This window comes from Sphaeramia orbicularis, chromosome 1, assembly GCF_902148855.1.
Source record: "Sphaeramia orbicularis chromosome 1, fSphaOr1.1, whole genome shotgun sequence".
Classification (NCBI taxonomy): Eukaryota; Metazoa; Chordata; class Actinopteri; order Kurtiformes; family Apogonidae; genus Sphaeramia; species Sphaeramia orbicularis.
The window spans coordinates 14950166-14975267 of NC_043957.1; the positions used below are offsets into that span (position 1 = coordinate 14950166).

Consider the following 25102-nt stretch of genomic DNA (forward strand, 5'->3'; position numbering starts at 1 on the left):
AGTAACTGCTGAACGAGGCGGTAATACCTCTGTTACTACCAGGTCTGGTCGTCAGGTTCGCACACCTGCATATCTGAAGGACTATAGTACATGAGTTGGTTACTGGTGATTTTGTTTGCTGGTTGTACACAGTAATGCTGTTGCACTGTGATGTGTTAAAAAAAAAAAGGTAAAGTGTAATAAGACCAGAGAATGTATTGCTAGAGTAACAGAGAAAAGAAAATACATTTATGTTGTAACTGGAGACAAATGTGTTATTCTATTTTTGAGCATATGAATACTGGAATGTTTACAAGAATGTTTGTTTACATATTGATGCACTTGAAAGTAAATGTTATTTAGGTAAGAGAAAAAAAAAAAGAGAAAGGATGTGTCAAGCAGAGTATATTATTACATGTTCCTAGGGGGACCATATTCGGTGTGGGACTCACCGGGGTCTAGTGAGGGCTGCAGTAACATGTATGTGCCTGATGTTTAATAAAGTTACAGTGAAGCAACTAAAGCTTAACGTCCATTCTGTTGAGTCTACGTCAAAGTGAGTAGAAACAGAATGAAACATCCTCAGGTCCAGACATTTACAAACTGATGTTAAAGAAGAGGAGATTTTCCCCAGTGGAAACATGGGCCTGGAAACACTTTATGGAGATCAGTTACTGTATCAGTTTCAATTTTACCAAATTTTTTACTTTAGATGGTTCATTTTCTCAGTTTAAACATTTGATATGTTTTAAATGTTCTATCATGAATTAAATCTGGGTTTATGAGTTTTACACAACATTATTTACAACATCCCAACTCTCTTTTGAATTGGGGTTGTAAGAAGTGGGTCGAGTTTGTGGTTCGGCATTTTGGATCCAGAGGGGCTCTGGTTTCCATGTGAACTGCTGTGGATGAATCTATAAGGTGATATATCTTTGATATAACATCAGGACTGTTGTTTCTTTACACGTCTTTCTCTCACGCTCTCTTTTTTTTAATGTTTTGAAGTGCATTATTTCATATCACAGCTTAAACACCAAACATGTTTTATTTTCTCCATTTGTTTTTATTTCAAAGTTTACTATAGGTCAAACTCAGTGCAGATACTCATTTCGGTGCAACACTCGCCTACTCCTGGGGCCGTTTGTAGTGAACAATGAGGAAGATCTAGTGTTTCAAAGGTCAGCAGTCCAATATGGACACTGCACAAGAGGTTTCAGGACTCTAGGGTTCCACAAGAACCTTTAAAAATTCACCAGGATTGTGAAGACCCTGCTGAATCCTCTAGGAGCATATGGGACATTTAACACCTGCCAAAGACCTTTCTTAAGCCTAAAGAAGCACACAGTCTGTACCCATGAAAGTGTTTAATGATCTACAAAACATCTACCACCCACTAATGTTACATGAACATCACAATCTTCAGATCCATTAGGAACTGATTAGAACCTGTCTCTGTACTTTCAGTCAGAACTCAAGGAGAGTCAAACCCTTTTCCAGTCAACAGGAGCCTGTAGAACTGGCGTCAGAAACTGTAAATCCTTCAGATGTTTAGGAAAACCTGGTTGACCCGGCACCAACCGCTCAGAAGCCCTTTATGTGGCAGTAGGCCTCCAGTGAGGAGAACACGATGTACATGAGCCACAAGCTGAAGAACAGGCAGGTTGTCAGGATCTTGGGCACTCGCGGTCCACCGAGCTCACCACCAATCTCTGGCCGGCGACGGTAGATGAGGACACCGATGCAGATGAAGGCAAAGATGGTGAAGAGTGTGACGGAGAAGGCCAGTGTGCCGGGGTTGACCTTAAACGGCTGACCTTTGGATTTGTGAAAAATAGCAGCGATGGACCAGGCCACGCCAATTCCCAGGAACACATTGACGGCATTACTTCCAGTCACATTTCCAATGGAAGCATCAGCATACTGGTCTTGGATGGCGGCCACCTTACTGGCAAAAGTGTCTGTGGGACAGAAAGTGGAAACAAGGCATCATGATAAAATATTCACACTTCAACCCAGATTCAGAAGAACCAGCTCATTTCATAGTTCACAGTAAAGTGATGTAATGTTCTTCTTAGATAAACATGAACGCCACCATCCTGTGGTTAAATGATCTAAACCTAGTGGTCAGAAGTAGAGCTACAACAGTATAATTTGTAAATCAAAGGCTGCATCAGGACACCGATCCTAGTTTGCGTCACACCTGGTACAGATGTTCCCAGAGCTACAAACACCACCGCGGTGACGGAGTCTTTGAGGCCAACGGTGCAGCCGAAGTGTGAGGCCAGGTCTCCGATGATGGCGGTGAGGAGGCCAATGACGGAGATGGAAACAAAGAAGCAGGCCCAGCCATTCCAGTAGTCTGTCGGAGGAACGAAGGCGAACAGGAGCTTCCAGAAGATGGTGAGGAAGTGCATGACGTAGTCGAAACAAGACGGCAGCTTCTCCTCACCATTCTCATCATCATCATCATCATCACCTGAAGAGAGGGGCAGAGCCAGGAGTCGGCATGGAGTCAAAGTACTTTGACCACAGTACTGAGGTTACATTGCAGTATGTACTCATCTAAGGTACTGTACACCTTGGCCCAATCCCAATTCACCCATTGGCCCGTCCCCTTACCCCTACCTCTCCATTTTGCGTGTTCATGTGAAGGGGTAGGGGGTGTCCCGATTCTCGATGAGTCGGGGGGGAAGGGCTAAGGGGGAGGGTTGTTTGGCCCTGGAAATTGATATTTTTCTGGACCACACTATAAATGGAGGGGTATGAGACATCTCCCATAATTCTGTTCAAATCACTGGCAAGATGGAGGTAAACACAGCAAAAAGGTGCAGCAGTGTGATGAAAGAAACACACAAATGTACATGTTTTCTTTGTAAACAACTAAATAATTTGATCAACCGTTCAATGCCGTTTCAATGAATTACACACTGCATTTCTGCGGTTTGCAGTTGACAGCCGCAAAAAGATGACCAAAGCCCCTGCAACAGAGATGGTTACAGCTGCTGACAGTATGGTGAATTCTTTTGGAAACAAAGTTGTTACATCTGTTTATAGTGGCATCGATGACTGCTGATGACGTAACAGGTTTCAAAGGGTTGTCTCATTTCATAGGGGAATGTTTCAACCCCTACCCCTTGCAATTCTGTTTCAAGGGGTAGGGGTAAGGGGGAGGGCCAAGGGGTGAATTGGGATTGGGCCCCTGTTACTAACAGTGTGTATTACTACTTGTAGTGCAGCGTTTTCTCCATTTAATAGTAGTTTTAACAGTGTGTTGTATCTTCATTCAGTAGCAGTAATATTATGTTACTCGTCCATTTGTGTAAATGCAGACTGAGCAGGATGGTTAGTTTATTTAAAGCTGTGTTGGTTTTCTGTACCAGAGTTCACTGTGATGGCCTCCACAAACTGCTCCCTCCAGCTGTTGGTCCCGATCAACAGAGCCAGGTTGGTCTTCTTAATCAGTTTGTCCACAGTGCTCTGAAAACCAGAAGGAAAACCGACATCCAGAAGACACAGATGAACCAAAGCAGATGTTTAATTTCCACCTAATGGATCAGGAATGAAGCTGGACAAAAGACCAGACACAGATGGACATAGTTTCAGTGCAGGTTCATCACCACCTCCATGTTGGATGAACCTTTTGATGACTTTATGAGTCATTGTTTCATAAACTCACCTTAAACTCGTACGACTCCTCGATGATGACCTCCAGTTTGACGTGTTCACCCAGCGTCGGTCTGCCCATCTCCGCGATCCGACGCTCCTCCTCTTCCTTTTTTGTCAAACACTCCTCACCTCCGTCCTCTGAGATGGAGGATGTAGGACAGTCAGTGGACACTATGATAAGCCCTCAAAGAAACATGACATGAACAGAATGATGACTGATGGGTGGAGGAGTGGACAGATGAACCGAATGGATGAAGGTAAAACACTGCTCATCAGGAATCAGAATCACTTCAGATTAGAGGACTTTTAATCATCTAACTGAGAAAAAGAAATGAGCGTTAACATTCTCAGCTCTATATAAAATAATGTATGGCTTAGCATAGTGGGAGTTGTAGTCCTAAATTTAGCAATAAACTTATACAAAATTCAAACCAGTCGAATATACAACTGGCAAAATGCAACCCCTGGAATCTTTCACACCTAGAGTATTGTTCATATTATATATATGTATAGTTTTTAATCTGTAAATGAATTTTAAATGTCCAAAACTAATTATGCTGAGATTACCATAGTCTATAGATGACTGTGAATGCAGCAAAAGATTAGATAATGTCATGTGTTCATGAGTTAAAGCTTTTCATTAGTAACAAACGGATGTCGTCAGTTATGACATGACATACCAACATTAAATCCAAAAATTAATAAAAAGATAAAAGATGAGAAATATTGATGAAAATATTGGTACAATGATGAAAATATTAGTACAATGCATGATAAATATATAGAAAAACACATAGTAATAAATAGAATACATTAAGCCAAGTGACATTAATCAACATTTAACTGATGAAATTTTAAGGTTTTGTTGTTTTCTGTCATTTTAAGGCACAAATTATTTTAATTCAAATTTAAATGGTAGAAAACTCCTCAAATGTTTTCAAATCTGCATTTTTGAGTATAAAATGTACCTGTAATAGTAACATTGATATATACAAATTTCATCAAAATAGTTAATGTTACCATTTTTAATGTGTAATTTTTGTTAAACATTTCTCTTGTATTTATCACTCATATATTCTGTCCAGAAGTAATTAAACAATAAAAATAAAAGTGCTGTAAGATGATCCTGAAAGTCTATGTACTAGTTATTTATTTTATAGAATATTAGGGTGTTCTATGTATTCTCATTGTTTAATTTAATTTCATTTGATTTCTAAATTAAAATTTTCTTGCTAAATTCTCTTAATTGATAAAAAGTAACTTGACCTGTTTACCTTGGTGTCGCTGCTGTTCTTCGTCGTATTCTCGTTGGTTAGTCATGAGTGACGTCAAGTTCTTGAACACCTGATTGCCCGTGGGCAGGGCCACTGAGTTAAGATATTGCTAGAGGACTTCGTTGAGGAACGCTAGGATAAGTTCTCAGAATAAAATGTCTGAAGGATGAAAATACTCGTGTTTAAGCACTTGTATAAGAGTTATTATGTAGTTGTGTTTACCCTTTAAGACTTTGTTTTAGGCCGTCGAACATATCTCTGGTTTCCAGCTAACAGTTTCTAAGTTAACAGCTAAGCTAATCCATAAGCTATTGGAAGTGAACCGGGACCATCATGGCTCCGCTTCTGGTATTGCAGGTCTTTCAATAGCCCAAAGAGGGACCAGAGGAATCCAGGTAAGACCACTGGTATCGGAGAGGTGACTACACAAATTTAACTATATTAACTATTCTTGTGTTAAAGTGAATTAGTGTTTGTTTCTTATCGATTTATATTAAATGTACCTTTACAGACTAGTTCAGTATCTGTTATTGAGGTATTATCTAATATTATAAAATGTAAAAAGTTATTTGTTTGACTTCTGTTTGTGGTGATTTCTTTCATAGAGCTGTTTTAATAGGGGTATGCTCATGCACATGAGTGTGTTTATTTGTGTCCAGAGCAGGATGTGTGTGAGAAGATCCAGTTCTTGTGATTTTGGGTGGAGGGGTCGGGGTCCGGATCTGTGGACGATGTACCTGTGATGGTGATGACGGCTGAAGGGGCGGGATGCTCTCGTCCTTGAACCTTCCTGTACACATCTTTACCTGAACAGATCAACAGGTGATTAGAGAGTGATGCAGAAGTTCAGAGCCACAGTGACAATCTCCAAAAACTCAAAACATAAAACAGAACAGGGATTCATTTTCACAAGACTTTTGAGGTCCAGGCTTTTTTCTACATTAATTTAAGTGCTTGGTTGTGGAATCTGGTGGCCCTTGTCATTTTTTAATGAAGATAAATAATTTGGTGTCAATTTGGGGCATTTAGTTGACTCGTATACATCTGAAAAACAGGAAAACAAAGCTTCCTGAAGCTGAAAATCATTAGATCTATGAAAAGGCATTTCAGTCCTTGTTTTGATGCTCTCTTCATTGATTTTAGATTAATTCATTTTGTGTGCTGCACCTAAGCCTTATAATGTTAAAGAATCCTGCAGTAGTTTAGTTTCCATTCATTTGTGTCAAAAATTTAGTGAAGTTTTGTAAAACTCCCAATAAAAAAATGCTGATTACCTCCGCTAGGAGGTATTGTGATCACTTTGCTTTGTGTGCGTGCGTGTTTATTTGTTAGCAAGATAACTCAAAAAGTTATGGACGGATTTTCATGAAATTTTCAGGAAATGTTGATACTGGCACAAGGAAGAAATGATTAAATTTTGGTGATGATTGGGGGGGGTAGATCTCTCTTGGCAGAGGTCTGCGCTCTCCGAGTGCTTTTCTTGTTTCTTCTTGTTTCCGTGACAACTGCTGTGGAAGTATTAAGAGTCGGTTTATCATGTTTCAGACTTTTCCAGTTCAGTGTAGTTATTCGTGCAATAACATCTGACCTCATCTGAGCAGCTGATTGCGGAGGTGATGGACATACAGTACCTTAGTATAGTTTTAGTTTCAGTCTATATACTGGACCTGGTCTGGATTACAGAATGTCATTTCTGATTCTGTCTCAGTTAGTCAAAGTCTTTAATTATCATTAACTTCTGCAGCTCCTCATACATGGTGGTGTTTCATAACTGTTTTTCATTTCTTTTTCCTTGTATAAATTCAACAGATGTTGTGTCTCTGCATCATTCCTTCCTTGTGGACACTAGTGTTTTCCTGAAACCACCTAAGTAAAGTAAAAAAAAAAAAAATAAAGAATTCATGCTCTCCACAGATAAAAATGTGAATAAAACAACTGAATGGAATCACACCTACTGACTCATTCAGTGATTTGACAGACAGACAGACAGATAGATAAAGAGACGGACAGATTAAGAGACATATTGTGGGTTTATCTTTGTGGAGTCACTGGTTGTGGTGTTAAGAGTTTTACTGTGATGTTTTTTGCTTTAAGTGTTTTTTTCTTAAAGTAAACATCCACAGCAGTCAGAGGTGTCTTACCAAACAGGTGTTTATCTGACAGGCGTACAGAAAACAGGAATTAATATCAAATTAATTAACATATTCATTTAATACATCACTGAAGAGAAACAACATGATGGACTTCATACCTGTTTTAACGAATCCACCTGAAAGATATGAAACCCAGAGTCAGAATGACAGTCTGAATGTGTTTTCAGTATGTGTGAAGGAAACGAACATGAGGACGCAGCGAGCAGGAAGAGAAAGGAAAGGGCAAACAAGACTGAGCTTACCAGCTTCCTGCAGCAACACAGCTGAAGAGAAGAATAAGAAGAAAAGAGGTGCGTTCACTGACAGTCAGGACAATTTTATAGCTGTTCAAAACCTGAACACAGTCTTAACAGTAACAGGATGATTTTGTTCACAATAGTAATTTTATAAATAAGTCAGGATTAAATGTTAATACAAAACAGAATCCAGTGAAACAGATGGTTTAATATCAACAAGCGAATGAGGGAATAAAACAACACAGGACTCAACACCTGTCCGCATCCGTCCAAATCTGTTCACACCTTTCCTCATCTGTCCACACCTGTCCTCTGTCAATATCTGGTCACTCCTTGTTAAAATCATCTTCTTGTTAATATAATTCCTAAGTCCTTTATGGTTGTATCCAGTTATGCAGAATCCAAATGTGGAACTGTGAGTGATGACATCTGTCTGGATTGAAACTCACACACAGACAAACGTCATGTAAAACATCAGACTCCACTGATTCTAATACACTATGTTGCCAGAAGTATTTGCTCACCTGCCTTGACTCGCATATGAATTTAAGTGACATCCCATTCCTAGTCTATGGGGTTCAATATGACGTCGGTCCACCCTTTGCAGCTATAACAGCTTCAACTCTTCTCGGAAGGCTGTCCACAAGGTTTAGGAGTGTGTTCATGGGAATTTGACCATTCTTCCAGAAGCGCATTTGTGAGGTCACACACTGATGTTGGACGAGAAGGCCTGGCTCTCAGTCTCCACTCTAATTCATCCCAAAGGTGTTCTATGGGGTTGAGGTCAGGACTCTGTGCAGGCCAGTCAAGTTCATCCACACCAGACTCTGTCATCCATGTCTTTATGGACCTTGCTTTGTGCACTGGTGCACAGTCATGTTGGAAGAGGAAGGGGCCAGCTCCAAACTGTTCCCACAAAGTTGGGAGCATGGAATTGTCCAAAATGTCTTGGTATGCTGAAGCATTCACAGTTCCTTTTACTGGAACTAAGGGGCCAAGCCCAGCTCCTGAAAAACAACCCCACACCATAATCCCCCCTCCACCAAACTTTACACTTGGCACAATGCAGTCTGACAAGTATCATTCTCCTGGCAACCGCCAAGCGCAGACCTGTCCATCAGATTGCCAGATGGAGAAGCGCGATTCGCCACTCCAGAGAACGCGCCTCCACTGCTCTAGAGTCCAGTGGCGGCGTGCTTTACACCGCTGCATCCAGCGCTTTGCATTGCATTTGGTGATGTATGGCTTGGATGCAGCTGCTTGGCCATGGAAACCCATTCCATGAAGCTCTCTGCGCACTGTTCTTGAGCTAATCTGAAGGCCACATGAAGTTTGGAGGTCTGTAGCGACTGACTCTGCAGAAAGTTGGCGACCTCTTCGCACTATGTGCCTCAGCATCCACTGACCCCGCTCCGTCAGTTTACGTGGCCTACCACTTCGTGGCTGAGTTGCTGTCGTTCCCAAACACTTCCACTTTCTTATAATACAGCTGACAGTTGACTGTGTAATATTTAGGAGCGAGGAAATTTCAAGACTGGATTTGTTGCACAGGTGGTATCCTATCACAGTTCCACGCTGGAATTCACTGAGCTCCTGAGAGCGACCCATTCTTTCACAAATGTTTGTAAAAGCAGTCTGCATGCCTAGGTGCTTGATTTTATACACCTGTAGCCATGGAAGTGATTGGAACACCTGATTATTTGGATGGGTGAGCGAATACTTTTGGCAATGTAGTGTAATAATAATAATAATAATAATAATAATAATAATACATAACTCCAATTGTCAACATGACTCTGACAACTGTCGACTTCTGCCATCAACTGTATGATTTTAAGTCTCTCTTTAAAAGCCCCTGATCAGTCTTTAACCTGTGTGGAATCAGTCCTAACTACTCTGTAAGAGTTCCAATCGATCTGTAACGAGTACTGACCAGTCCTGATAAGTCTGTAACCAGTCTGTAACTAAGTCCTTACCACTCGTGTATAAATAGTCCTAACCAGTCTTTAACAGTTTGTAACTAATTTTGATGACTTTGTGACTAGTTCTGGCCATTTTTAATCAGTCTGTAACCAGTCCTGATCAGTCTATAACTAGTCCTGACCAGTTTATTCTCATCCTGACCAGTCTAAACCAATCAAAGCTGACTGTCCATCTGCAGCTGAATGTGTTTAAAGGAGGAGGCGACAGAGCGACAATAAAGTGACCAGACCCAGACCCAGACTGGGATCAGCACCTGTCCATCTCCTCCTCTTCCAGTAGGGCTCCTGCAGTTCTATGTAGAAGGTCGCCTGCTTATCGTACTGCTCACCATCAATTATTCTAACAGCTATGGTCTTCCTGTGGACAAAACACAGTGGGGGTGGGATGGGGGGGTCAGAGGTAAGAGGTCATGCACTAGTACAGTGATGGATGAGGTTTGACGGGACTCTGACAGGAGATGATTTCCACGTGATTCTGAAGATGCAATGAACAACGTTAAAGTCACAACAAAGGAAAACACTATGGAAAGGACGTCACTTGTGTCCCTCATGATTAACTTTTTGCTAAAGTTATTAGAAAATAGTTATAGATTGAATTATAATACACTATTCTTATTTATCTCACTGTTTCAGGAAAGTTTAGCTGTTAATTAAAAGTTAGTGAATTAGAATTATTTATTTTCAAGAATCATGACATTTCTCCGGATGGGAGTTAAAATAAACTTAAATAACCTTTATTTTATTTGTTTGTTAGTTTATCAGGATGAAGGTGAAACAGTCACTGACAAACTGTTCATTTCCTGTTTATGTCGATACTTTAATGAAAACATGTAGATAATCCATAACCACCCTCTGTGGATGTTGTCTAATGTTAATTCATTGTGACTTTAAGTGATGTTTTAAATTATCTTTTTCCTCGATTTCAGTGAGTTTGGGTTAACAGGGGTCAAAGGTTGCAGACGGGGTTAGGAGGTGGGGCTACAGGTGACAGGTGACCCCCACCTTTCCTCTCACTCATCTCCAGAAGCTGAGGCTCTCCAATCTCCAGGAAGAAATTCTTGTTTTTCTCGTATTCTTCGTCATCGATTATATTGATCTGAATAGTTTTGCTGAAACAGAAAAATAATAAGACAGAGAAAAAGGCAGGAATCTGAGGCATGACGCGATGGAAAACAAGACGAACAGTGAAAACTGACCATATTTAAGTAAAGAACCAAAGGTGAACAACTGGACTTCAACAACAAATGTCCAATCACAGAACTTCACATTCTCCTTTTCATACTCAGCAAAATCTACTTCGTACATCAAACTGAAACAACAGACTAACAAAAACTAAAAACCCCATGAAATAAAAGAGGATGAGTCTGTGGAGGTTCCAGTTCAGACCAGTCTGACTGTTTCTGTTGGATCAGATCGATGGAGGTCACAGATGATGGGAAGTTGATCCTGATCTGCCTCCAGCGCTGGACGTTTCTTCGGCTTCAGGCAACGGCTGCTCTGATTGGAGGATCCATCCTCTAATGTATGGCCTCCAGTCACTCCATGTTTTATGAATTGGAGCAGATTGATGGATTTGAAGGTTACTGCTCACATTTTCCATCATATGGAATGTAACGGAGCTTCAGACCCAATGAACTTCACTGTAAACGTCCATGGGGGGCCATCATAGGGACTTCCTGCATCGGTTGATTTAACCTTGGTCATGTGGATGGGTGGAGCCTTTTCATTAGTTACTGTACATTAATAATCAGTTATTGAACCAGGCAGTAAAACAAAAAAAATGCAACCAAAACCTGGTGATAAACAGAGAGATATGATTCACATAATGTAGCTATAAAAAAAAGTATAATAACAAACAAAAAAACCTGGGAAGAAACACGTAAAACAAAAAACCTCAAGCCAAGAAAAGACAGGAAAGAGATGCTAAAAAAAATGATGCAAAATTATGGAATATACATAAACACATCACTGTATCCATTAGAATATGATGAAGCTGCATCACTCAGACACCATCATAGAGATAAAACTATGTTCAACACTGTCATGTTCTGACCTTTAACCCAGAATGAATTATATTAAAGGAAAAATAAGATCTGATGTCATCTGTGGCCACTTTCTGACAGAGACAGAAACTTCATATGTTGGTTCCTCAACTGTTTTATTTTGAAGTTATGCTTTCTGTTTCATATTGTAAAGTTGTGTGTTTCTGTTGTTTTCTTTCGTACCATTTAAGGGCTTTACAGGGTTATTCAAAAAGAATGAACTGATTTCAGTACGCAATATTTTAATAAGGAAAAGCAATAGAAAACTCCAGCGGAGTCACAAGTATTCTACTCACAATCAACTTTTATTTCTTGTCTTACAAGTGTTCAATGTGGCCACCACCTGCAGCACGAGCAACATCAGTGCGATAAGAGGATTCCTCCCAGACGTGTATTAGCATATCATGATCTACTGAGTTGATTGCCGTTGTTATTTGATGTTTAAGGTCATCAAGGTTAGTGGGTAGCGGTGGAACATAAACTTAGAAAACTCCCCTTGCAAATGGTCACTGACCAATGATGATGCTTGAGAACTGAAGCAATGCGTCATGAAATCGGTTCATTCTTTTTGATTAACCCTGTATATTAACCCCATGTCTTCCCTGTCACATTGTCTATTGTCTCTTCATGTTCATGGTTCTGTCATGTTCTTTGTCTTTGGATTTTCCGTTACTCATTGGTTTGTTTTGTGAGTTTGGGTTTTTGCCTGTTCACTATTGTTCTTCTGCTTCATGTCACCTGACTGTGTTTTGGAGACTGTTTCTGATCATTGGATGAAGATTGTTCCTGTGGACTAACCTAACCTGTTTTCCTCTGATCATTTCTCTAAGAAACTTCACATTTACTCAGACATGAATCCATATCTTGGAGATGTTTTAAGGGTCAAACTGTTGATCTATTAGTTTCCCAGAGTGTTGTCACACCATAGTGGGATTGGTCAGTGTGATTGATTTCATTTAGGGGGCGTTGTCTGCAGTCATTGTCTAGTTTATTCATAGTATGTCATTTTTTCTATTTAAGTCCTGTTTATTGTGACAGAGAAACCAGATGAAATGATCTGGAGTGGCTGTAACATTGTGATGGGATTTGATATTGGAGTGATTAGGACCTGTCATGGTGTCTAACTGTACAAGGCAGTAGTGGCAGGTTTGGAGGAAGCCCCCAGAATGAAGGTGACCTCCCCCATTGCTGGCTCTGAGGCCTGATGGGAACAGGCTGCTCTCATCCATCTGCTTTATGGGCCTAGAGCAGCAGAGCAGCCGCTGACGATGACCAGGATCCCCACACTGCTCCACAATGCCTGCCCTAAAAAGGAAGAGACCAACACAGCAGCCGCCAGATGTTTATCTGCCTGACACGACAGCAAAAACACAAGGACCCACTGAGACAAAAGACACAAGAGATGAATGCCAGCAAAGGCAGGAGAGAGGCTGACAGATCAGCTACGACGGCAGCCAAAGAAACCCAAGAAAACCGGAGAGACCCACAAAAACTGCATAAAGAAAACAAAAGGACCAATCAACAACAAAACCAAAGAAACTGAAGAAAAAAAACCCAAAGAAACACTGAATGTAAACATGACATCCATTTCTCAGAATGAGGCCAACTCAACTTTCATTTCCCTTCATGCAGTGGAGGCGATTTGAGTCTGAATTCAAGTTCGTCATGAAAATTTATTTGAGGTTATACATTAAAAATACCTACAAAGAAAGTGGTAGATGTTCAGTTGGTTTATGTTCATTGTCCTGATGTACATTCTTAACCTTCTCCTCCTCAGTTTTAGATGTTTGGTGTAAAAACAGGAAGTTATGGAGCTATATCTGTCTCTCTCTCTCTGCTTGGATTGGTATACTCATAACACTGCTAAGTTCAAAACGACACAGCGAACTGGAGCCCATTTGAGAGTTTGACAGAATTGTTTGTGGATGATGTTCTGATGTTGATCTGGTTCAGATCCAGTCCACATGGGATCCTAATAAAAGTAACGTGTATTGAGGCGTGATGATGAGTGTCAGTCTATATAAGGCTCTGCCAGCAGCTCCATCCATTAATAAACCAACACCTTCCTCAATCATTGTGTTTATGGTGTCATTACATTCCAACTGCTGGAAAACTCTGCCAGCCGCCACCGCTATGATCGGCATGCAAACCTGGAGGAACGGTCACATGACCTGGAGGAGGTGGAGTTATGGAAGCCCAGTGGCAGAGATTAGTAAAAACAGTGTGTGATGGTCAAATGAAGCTTAAATGGGATTTGTGTCATCTAATAATTTATGTGTTCACTGAAGGAAAAGACAGATCTGATCCGTCAGTTTTACATCCTGCATGTTTGTAGATCATCTTCATCCAATATTCATTCTTTCTAATATGGTCCAACAATCATCTTTCTTATGTTTTAACACTTCTCAACAAATTCATCATTAAGACAAAGAAAATGTAGAACAGAGACTTGAATCAAAAGATGACTGAAACCTCAGGTTCCTCTGAATCAAAAGTTTAACACCATAAACAGAGCAGATTCACTGGTTCCAAACATCATCCTTGGTCTTTAAGGGTTAAAGGAATCCTGTCACAACTGAAAACTCCTATTTCTGATAGTAGAAGTGAGATGAAATTGTACATCAAACCACTTTCAACGCATCATAGTTTCAGGCAACTTCCCAGTTTGACAAAAAGCTGAGAGTTTAGTTCATGTTGAGTCTGTTCTGTTGAAATGATCAAAAAGCAACTTCTCAATTTTAGGTAAAATCAAACATGTTTGCCACATGAACTCAGTCTAAAACTAGGAAAAAAACCATTGTGATTATTATATTGATTACTGAGAATAAAACATCCAGAGTAAAAACGCATATACCAAACTACATCTCCCACAGTTCTAGGGTTTTTAAAATCTTCACAGAACCAGTTTTCCAATATGGGGACTCAGTCAGTCTGAACGTGTATTTCATTTGTTCTGTGAATAAAATTAGATGATAAACTGGAGATGTTCAGTGAAGTTCTGTGATTGGCTCAGAGCTGATAAAGACAAGCAGACAATGGACAAGAAGATCAATCAACAGAAACCTACAACACAAAAGTCAACACCCCGGAAAGATTTGTCAGTTTGGCTTTTAATGTAAACCACGCAAACAGCAATTAAAGTTTTACTTGGGCACAGAAACATTTTCTTATTCCCTGAAGTTGTCATACCATGTTTTTTGTTCATCTCATGTATTTCTTAATGGAAGTCAAATTTCCTTCAATGTGGAACAATGAAGTAAATCTTTGATGGAATTATTTACAGATGTTTATTCGTATTTTAAAGAATGTATTTTGTCCAGTTGTTTAATGCTGCCCTGATAGATTCTAAAGGCTGTTCCATGTCAGCAGCAGAAAACAGCCTCAATAGCATTAATCCATCCATATCTGTCCACAGATATACAGATTGATGTGACTGACCCAGTGAAAGTTAATGCTTTGAATGTGAACGCACCTGGATCTGGATGGATCTGCTAGACCAAATCCACCCTCTCAGATTCATCTGGTCCTCAGGATAATTCAACACATGAAAATTTTGTGTTTCTGCATCAGTTTACAGTAAATATATAAACTTATTCTTACCAGATTTCATCGTTGTCGAATTCGAGGACTCCATGTGTGTCCTCAAAATCCTCACCACCTCCTTTCGCTGTCCCTTCCATGGTTTTATACGGCACCACCACGACTCCGCGGGCTCCGGAGGTCCGGATCACTTTCACTTCCATCATCCCAATGCTCTCGCTCACTGTCACCACCGGCTCCTCAAATGTGAAGATCCCTGCGTGGTCGTCATCAAAAATGGTGACAGTGGCCGTGCATGGCAGACCTAAGCCAGCAGGGGCATCCACGTGTTTTATCTGAGAGTCTGACAGGACCTTCACGTTGCTGAGGTGAACCAAGAAGTGTTCATCCTCCTCAAAGATGTCATCATCAATGATGTTAATGCGGATTTCCTTTTCAGTCTCACCTGGTTTGAAAACCACAGTTCCTTCAGTGAAGCAGTAGTCTGAGCCAGCATTTGCTGTGCCGTCTTCAGTCCGGTAATCCACAGACACCATGCTGGTGAGGTCCCCACCTTGTCGCACCACGTTCAGGGCTACACTGCCACAGTTCTCCAGACACTGGTAGGTACCCGGGTCAAAGAAGATCTTGGAGGCAAAGTTGTTGGCAGAAACCTCGGTGCAGATATTGTGCTGGACAGCCCTCTTGGCCTGGTCGGCGGCGTGCTTCTTCAAGATATTTCCAGCCCCGGTCATGATCCTGGTGGCCTGGCAGCGGTAAAAAGCCCGACTCTTTTGTTGCTGGTTTAAAACTTGGTAGTTGGCAAGCTCCATCAGCTGTTCCATCTCCTTCTCCGGGTGTTTTTGTTTGAGTTCCTTCAGGATGGCAGCCACTTCTCTGCGGGCTTCTTCCTCATCCAACTCCTTAACATCAAAGCCCAACTCTCCATCGATGAACTCTTCGCCATTTGCTTTTAGCATTTTTCCATCCATTTCAACATCAACCTTTGATGGCATCTCTGGTTCTCCCTCAGTTTCAATGATCATACCTTTTTGTTTCCCTGCTCGGTATCGTTTGTACACATATTTGTAGAAGAGCAGTCTGCGGTCTGCTATGTAAGCAAATCCAACACAAAGTGGAAAGAAGAAGAGCGTCAGAAGCCCCTCCCATATCTCCACCTCACCTGGAGAGAAAACGGCCAGGATCAGGTAAAGCCAGGTGTAGGCGAAGATGCTCCAGGATGCGGTGACAAAGAAAACCCTGAGATGCTTCACCTTCCTGGTCTCTCCTTCTGGAATCACGGACACACAGAGGCCGATGATGACGAACATGTTAAAGGCAGCGCTGCCAACAATGGTGTTTGGACCGAGCTCGCCGGCATCAAAGTTGTGACCGCAAACCTCGACCACCGACAGGAGGATCTCTGGGGCAGAGGAGCCGAGTGCCATCAGGGTCAGGTTGGAGACTGTCTCATTCCAGATTCGAACCGTTGTGGTGATCTTCTCCCCGTTTGGCTTTTTAATTGTGATCTGCTTCTCCTGGGAGGTGATGACTTCGATAGATGCCATGAAGCGGTCGGCGATGATGGAGACACCAAGGAACATGTAGAATAGGCCCACAAAGTAGATGGTGGCTCTGGCGATGCGGTCAGTGAAAGGTGGGTTTGTTGGTTGCCATATCGGCAGGATGACGCCCTCGATGCACTTGGTGCTGCCTCCACATTTGGTGTGGTTACTCAGTGTACTGTTGGTCAAATCTGCACCTCCTGCTGCTGAATGTGGGAATTGAACTAAGATGACTGTCAAGAGGAAAAACCGCTGAAAGGTGGAGAATGCTGAGAAGGTCATCACTCTGCACATGTCGACGTTCAAGCCCTGAAACCTTCAAAACATAGATGGACTTTAGTCTGTGCTGTTCAGCTCAGGTTTAGTTGAAAACATCTGAAGTTTTTGGTCTGAAATCTGATGAATTTACAATATTAAAACATTTGCACTAGGGCTGCACAATTAATCGTTAAAAGATCGTGATCTCGATTCACACATGAATGCGATCTCATTTCTAAACACGGACGATTCTTAAGCATTTTATTTCACGGCTGCATTACAAACAAATACCCACAAACTCAGAACCGCCGGTGTCTCTTCCCTCAACCAGTGGTAAAGCGTCTTTACAACGCATGAGCCTGTTGCTGTCGGCTGCAGTTGAGTGAGGAAAGAGTGAATGACAGTGGAGGAACGTCTGCGGTAAAGAGAGGGAAATGGATGAAAACCCCAGTGGTAGTGGTGAGAGTCACCCACCTGAACTCCTGCCCAATTAAGGTTCACTTTCGGCAGTGTTAATCTCATGTCAGTCTTGTTTTCTGCCCCGTACCCCCATTGTATAAGTAGGACGGAAACCGACACGCGTGGGTTACTGACTGAAATGCAAGCGCGTGCAACACCCCACCCCACCCCCCCCACCCCATTCCCGGCCGAACTGCGCGCTTGCGGCCAAGCCCCCCCAACCAAAACGCACATGTGTGCACCCCACGCCAAACCGCACACGTGCACCCCCCCATTACACACAGCCACACCAACAGATCAGTTCAACAGCAAACACTGCATAAGTGACCGGACTACTTGCAGAGTGATATGAAAGATGCGAATCAGAGGTAAAAGAACCCATTTTACTTGACAGCGGTCAAATAAACATTTTGTGAAAAAAATCGTCCCAGAGAATCGTGATCTCAATTCTAAGCAAAAGAATCGTGATTCACATTTTTGCCAGAATCGTGCAGCCCTAATTTACACAGATGCAACTGATACAGATTGGTCCAGGTCAAATGTCAAAATGACCCCAAAAATATGGATGTGTTTGAAAATTTCACAGGATAGATAATATTCAATGTTGAATGAAATGTTAAAATGTATCCAATATGAAGCAGAAACATGATTTTAGTAAGCACTGGATGGGGTCAAACTGACCTAAAACTCATGAGGGTAAAAACAGCAGATGGTCTGATGTCACATTTCACTTTCCAACGTGATATCATGAATTGCATAAATGTACATGCCATACACACCACTTTTAATTGGCGTGTTATCTGTACGCATTATAAGCTTTCTGCGTGTATGCTCACACCCCGGCAAATACTATGTGATAAGTGGTTAGGTTTAGGGTTAGGCCTAGGTTTAGGGTTAGGGTTAGCAGTTACAGATATGATACGCCAAATTCCATAAGAACTGGTATGACATACAACGCAATTTCATGAGATCAGTCTGCATTTGCAGTAGAAAGCTACATGACTGTTATAATTTCATAGCAATAGGACATGAAAGGATTTAGAACCCCCCCCCCCCCCCCCCCCCAAAAAAAAAAAAAAAAAGTTTCATTGCTTAAATATGGATTAATCACTTGATTATTCATATCAGACACAGATTAAGACTCAACAGACACTGGTTCTGAGTGGATCATTGTATCAGATGCTATTTCTATTTATTTATTTTATCTGATATTATATTCACTGTCAAATAAACAGAGTTAACCCAATGATTTTCATCTGTAGTCAAGGGATAGCGAGGTCGGAGGTCACCAATTGGTCCTGATTAGTTTTACACATGTTCAGCAATATTATTTTATGGCATTAATATTTAATAATTTCTTGGATTTAAAAGCAATAATTATCAAGGAATTAATGTTTAATCAAATACATTTATGTTATGTTTTCAAACAGTCAAATTATCCAATAAAGTAACAGTTATTAGTGGTGACGGATCCAGTTTATTAATAATCTTCATTGGAATCTATTCATTTTATATTGATACTATTGACTGTTTAAAACCTAAATTTATTCTAATAAATCTGTGGTTATATTTATTATTTCTGCTGATTATGGTGAATTTAAGCAAAGAAAGTTTCACAACTTGACAAGTACAAAAGAATCTAGAACAGTATGAGCAACAGGACTTAGTATTCTTAGATAAAAGACATTTAAATTTTTTGTCTTTACTTCTAGAAACGTCCATAAATTATTTAGAAATATGACATTTAGTTTTATTCTTGTGAATGTGTAGAACAAACCAAGTTTACAGTTTGGATCTGATGATCAATGACATATTTTTAATTCACTTTGAAGAAATATTTTTACATTGTTTATGTACTTTACTTAGTTTAAATGTACACTGTGGATGTGGATTTTCAACTCCCTGAATGTTGGAGCCTCATCAGTCAGCCGCTTGTTGTGACGCTGCTGTTTCCATTTTTGGATGTTGTTTAATGACATAAATTTGAAGAGTCTAAGATAAAACCTTGTTGGGTTCTTCACTCCAGTTCCACAGGGTTTGTGGACAGTTTATCCTCATTCTGTTTTCATCAAATTTATTTTAGCTGAAAATCCATCATTGTCAGACACTGAAACTGATTGAATTTATAGATTATAGTATGTGATCATTTCAATTGAGTCAGAGTATCAGTATCTTTTAAAACATGTCCACATCAGTGCAGATTTTAACTAAAAGATAATGAATTATACAGTGTAGTTTAACTTTAATCAGCATTTGTATTCACTCAAAACTGTTTCCTAACATAAAATATAAACCAATTTGCCCCACAATGTTACTGCATTCATGTTTTATCTCTTTATTTCTCTATTTGCATCAGTTTTACATGAAAATAAACCTTTAAACCACAACCTGATTTAATATCACCTATAAAAATGTATAAAGCTCATATGACACTGATGAGATTTTCTCCTTATATTTGGTAACAAATGACAAAACATTGTCTGACTTGATCATGTCTAAAGTTCATTTCAGTTCCAACTTTGAATAAAAACTATTTATTTCAAGATACGATGAAGAAAAGCATCAAATGTGCAGAACTGAGGAGCTGCAGCCAGTGGCATTTAGGATTTTTGCTTGATAAAATGATAAATGATTGTAGTAGTTTTGATGAGTTTTCTTTCAGTCAGTGAATAAACTGCAGCTCTTTCCTTTTTATTCTCACCAGATGCAATGGGATCTGTTTAACTGGGGCTAGTCTACAGTCTGTCCATGGACAACAGGTATACAATCACAGATTTATAATATACATCACCACACTGTTGTTACATAATACAGTAGGAGTCACTGAAACATAAATATACAGAATGTGTGTAGGAAACCTACCGTCGCTCAAACAGAAGAAACAAAAATCCTCAAAGAACCAGCAGAAGAGTTTTCATGTCAACCTGAAGGTGAATAAGAAAATAATCCTAAAGTGATGAACGGCAGCAGCTCTACAGAGTCCAAGTCTGATTCTGATTCAGATCCAGATCGTCCTCATCCACCCCCGCTCCGTCACTGCACCGTCTCAATCCTCCGCACAAAGTAGGACTGCGTTAGATAAACACATTCTAACAGCTCCTGTTAACTGTTACAGTTCCGTTTTTGTCACCATTTGTTCTCACATTCACTGGGTTTCTTCTCAAGAACTAAAGAAGCTCGGTTTGAGGTTGTAAACTCTAACAACTATATCTGTATTTTATACCCCTCACGTGATCCAAACAAATGTAGTTTTTATACATTTGAGGTGAATTATCCACTGGTTTTACTTCATATCACTGAAGCAACAACATGTAAAGACGATCACTGTGTCCAGTTTAAGAATTAAATTCACACATGTCAGCATTAGGCTTGAAATACATAAAAAAATAAAAACATACATAGTAATGGAAAAAAGTGTTTGGACACCGTAAAAATTTGACACAAATATGAAATATATGTGGAAAAATCTTTGTGTTTCAAAAGTTGTAGATGCCTCAGATACAAACAAATGCAAATGATTTTTTTCATTTATTGTTAATGACAAAAAAAATAACAAAACTAAATTCTTGACAGTTTCAACATGTCAGTTCCTAACATTATCTGTATCAAAGTCAGCAAATAACAGAGAATATGTCCAAAACTGAACCAAAAAATAAATAAACCATCATATCATCAGATGAATATTTAGTATTTGTGTCATTAGCAGTAGAACTCTAGTCCTGGCTGTTCTTGCACATGAAAGAAACTGCACATGGAGACTGGAGACTGATCCTTCATTCGATATATCACAAATGCATGGGGTGAACAAAAACCTTTTTCCACTGCTATATAATGGAAAAGACGTGTTGGTGTGTCATTCAGCTGAAAAAAACTAAATACATCTATCAGAGAAACAATGACAACATTAGAAGTGAATAAATCAATTTGGTTCATTCTGAGAAATAAAGAATCCACTAGTGAGTTCAACAAAACCTAAAGACCTGAAGAACATGGAAGAAAACTCCTTTTAGAACATTCCATCCAACTCCACAACAAGTCAGCATCTACAGACACAAGATCACAAATTGTCACCGTCCAAATATCTGTGGACCTGCCTGTAAATGTGAATAAACCTGGTTCATACGGTAGCTCAAAGGATCATCACACTGCAACCACGTTAAAAAGCAAAACCTTCAGTTTGACAACACATACACTGGTTACCTCCGCCAAGGAGGTTATGTTTTTGCCAGGGTTTGTTTGTTTGTCTGTCTGTCTGTCTGTCTGTCTTTGTTTGTTTGTTTGTTTGTTTGTCTGTCCGTTAGTGTGCAACATAACTCAAAAAGTTATGGACAGATTTGGATGAAATTTTCAGGGTTTGTTGGAAGTGGGATAAGGAAGAAATGATTAAATTTTGGTGGTGATCGGGGGTGGGGGGGCCCACGGGGGGGGCCACTGATCAGCCTTGGCGGAGGTCTGCGCTCTCCGAGTGCTTCTAGTTTCATATGAGACTGTTGGTTTATAGTATTTGTACAGTTTTGAGAAAGGACAACACTTTTTTTGCTCTGCATTTTTTAACTTTTATACTATTTATTCTTTAGTACGTGAGAATCAAGGATAAAACAGAGTTAAAATCCTTGTTTGTTATACAAACGTGGCCAATAAAGCTGATTCTGATTCTTCACATATTCACAACACAAGTGGTAGAAATTTCACCTGAATTTACTGAAGTTCTCTTTTCACATAGTATGACCCATTTGGATGTTCAGAGGCTCCGTTGTGAACGTAACAACACCATCATCTTCTACAACTTTTATTCACCGGTAAAACCCGTGGAGTTGGATCAGTGATACTTGATTTATGTTCAGTTAATGATATATTTTACTGAAAAAGTCACTCTTCAGTTTTGTCTGTTTTGATATCAAACTCTGTAATTTATTCTGAGATTTAATGAATATGTACATTATCAGTAAATTAAATATAGATATTATAATAATTGGTGATAATTACTTTAGGAAAGGTTCAATGGAGAGAAAAATTAATTTGGAAACAGTTTTAGGTTTTTATGGGTTAAATAATTTTTATCACCAAATGACAATAGCTGACCTCAGTAACTACCGAAGATATGGCAAAACCAGAACCTAAGAGCAGGCCTGTTTTTGGTTTAAATCCAATCTAAATGTTTTCACTTTTGATGATCTTTAAGCACTGTGACTGGAGAAACTACAACCCATTATAAAGAAACATGTCTCAGACCTGGAGATCAGCTCAGAAAACTAACGAATACAATATTAAAGTGAGTCCATCAGTGTCAACACAGACCTGCACATCAGCTCCTGGACGGCGACCCGGTGGGTTGTAGTTTTTTGTCGTTTCTGGGAGCCCGTACTCACCTGCGTCCCGTCCTAGCAGCAGACAGTCTATTCGGCATGTCTGAGGGGGGGTCCGCATCCGATAGCGGCTCTAAATATAACAGAAACAGACACTAAAGGCTCTAAACATGGCCTCAGAGCCTCTTATCGGACGGCTCCCAGTGGACTGTGGCCATACAAGGCTGTACAGGGCCTGGGGCCATCCAGCAGCTCCTCGTCCCCTCCACATGGGACAGATAACAGGACATAGCAGCCAGGACTGCTGGGATAACAGCCCCCATCACACATGAAACCAGTGTCACCTTCAGAGAAGAGGTTTCATCAGATGTCAGAGTCTACGGATCAGATCCAACATCAGCACTGATGTTTAAATAGAAATACACTAAACTCCAAATCCAATTAAGTTCATCCAGTGTCTGGACTTTAATTCCAATGTGTGATCATGAACCACGTAAATATACACACCACTTTTAATTGCCATGTTATCTATACGCATTATAAGCTTTCCGCGTGTATGGTCACATGTATGGTTATTAGCCCCCTGTTCAACCTGAATCCATGCATCAATTGCCGTACACTGAGGGTGAGGGGTTAGAGTTAGGGTTATGTGAACCGGAGATCTTGGTGTTGAATAACATGTGAAAGGTTGAAAATGCGTACGTATAGCACACCAAATGCCATAAGAACTGGCGTGACATACAACACCATTTCATAAGATCAGTCTTTTAATTCAGTGATAGATTTTCTTTTACTCCATTTTATTTACTTATTAATGATCTGATGGCAATGCCATTGGTTTATCATTGGCTCCAGTGTTCTGAAATGTAACACAAATGTATGATAATACTGGTCAATAATCATTACAAAACCTAACTGTGGTCAGACCTCTATACCCCCCATACATCCACCCAGATGTTCCACAGACCTCTACAAACCCACACCCAGAGTTGCCATCTTCTACAGGAGGACAATGTGGACTTTTACCAGCTTCTCTGAGCTTTGTCTTTTCATTGCACATAGGGTTGTTCTTCAGGGAGAGAAACGATAAACACCTCCAATGTCAAATAACCATCACATCAGACTGTTCTGTCATTTTCACTCCTGTTTTATTCATCTTTTTAATTATTCTCTGCGTTCTGAATCATTGTTTTATGACCAGAACTCACCTCTATCTGTTTCAACATCTGACACAAACATCACGACTCGCTGCTGTTTAACAGTTTATAATGAACTGATTCCTGCTAAAATTTGATTCTATTTCAATATCACATGCAGTCAGTGCTGCATCTCAGTCCAACAGGAAAAACTAATGTCTGTTTGATGGGATTTATCAACACAATTTATGATAACATAACAACGGAACACAACTCATGTTGACAGGGTGACATGGTGGTGCAGTGGTTAGCACTTTTGCCTCACAGCAAGAAGGTCCTGGGTCCTGGATTCCTTTCTACGTGGTGTTTGAATGTTCTCCTTGTGTCTGGGTGGGTTCTCTGCGGGTACTCTGGCTTCCTCCCACCATCCAAAGATATGCACTGATTGGTTAAGCTAAATTGCCCATAGGTGTGAATGTGAGCGTGATTGGTTGTTCGTCCCTGTATGTCGGCCCTGCGATGAACTGGTGACACGTCAAGGGTGAACCCCGCCTTCTCCCATAGGTTGATGGGATAGGCCCCAGCTCCCCCATGACCGTTTTGAGGATAAAGCGGTTCAGAAGATGAATGAATGAATGAACTCATGTTGACAGATACTTACACACATTTAATGAAAACTAACTTTACTTTTACCCTCAAATTTAATGATAATTAGGTTTATTCCCATTTGCTGTAAGACATAAATACATGTCGGCACTAATGAGTTAAAGGCGCTGTAGTTTATTGTGTTTTATCTCCTTTCACTGTGACGCTGTCATGTTCTTTGTCATGTTCTGTTCTTCATACGGTTCCTCCTCAGTGCTCTGATAAAGAAGCAGCTGAGTTGTTTTCCAGCAGCAACATGTCACAGTTTATCTGTTGGGCCTCATTATCACCAACATTCTTCCTTTCATTTATTTTTACCTGCGTGAGTCTAAGTGTTTCTGATGTCGAGTTGTATGAACCCCAGCGACCGACCTCAGCAGATAAATGATAGGACTAGTGGGTTTATAAAGACTGTTCATCAGTCGTCTTATTTCAGCCCAGTTTATGTTTTTGTTTCTAAGCTGAACAAAACTTGGACCATGACTGTGTCTCAGCAGAAAAAGCAACAGTTAGGTTGTATATTTAATCTTATTTGTGGCATTTATAGTAGTTTCTGCAAATGTTGTGTATATTTTCCATTTTGTTCGCCTTTCTGATTATTCAGGTATGAACCAGGTCACAACCTTCACTCTGATGTCATTTATTGATCTTCATTGAACCAGAGATCAATTAAAAAACCTGTTCTCATTCACAGTGATAACCAGGTCTGACTCCATTTATTTAGCACCTTCTAAATACAACATGCATATTTAAAATGTTACTATAAGTTAACAAATAAAAATGAAAATGAATTAACACGAGATGTTAATTTTCACAGCAGCGTCAGTATGAGGAGCAGTCCACCAGCATCATCCTGGGTACATGTGGAGGTCATCATCA

The 25102-nt window shown here is 40.2% G+C and overlaps 1 protein-coding gene across 1 annotated transcript; it reads right to left on the reverse strand.

The window, feature by feature from the left end:
• Positions 1-835: 835 nt before the first annotated feature.
• Positions 836-16557, reverse strand: slc8a1a (solute carrier family 8 member 1a). The gene is made up of 10 exons (XM_030157394.1): positions 14936-16557; positions 10296-10402; positions 7318-7338; positions 7174-7191; positions 7064-7078; positions 5660-5728; positions 3659-3786; positions 3360-3459; positions 2183-2458; positions 836-1940 (listed from the first exon to the last, which is right to left on the reverse strand). The coding sequence occupies exons 1-10, from the start codon at positions 16456-16458 to the stop codon at positions 1564-1566; spliced, it is 2634 nt and encodes an 877-aa protein (XP_030013254.1). The 5' UTR covers positions 16459-16557; the 3' UTR covers positions 836-1563.
• Between the last annotated feature and the right edge of the window lie 8545 nt (positions 16558-25102).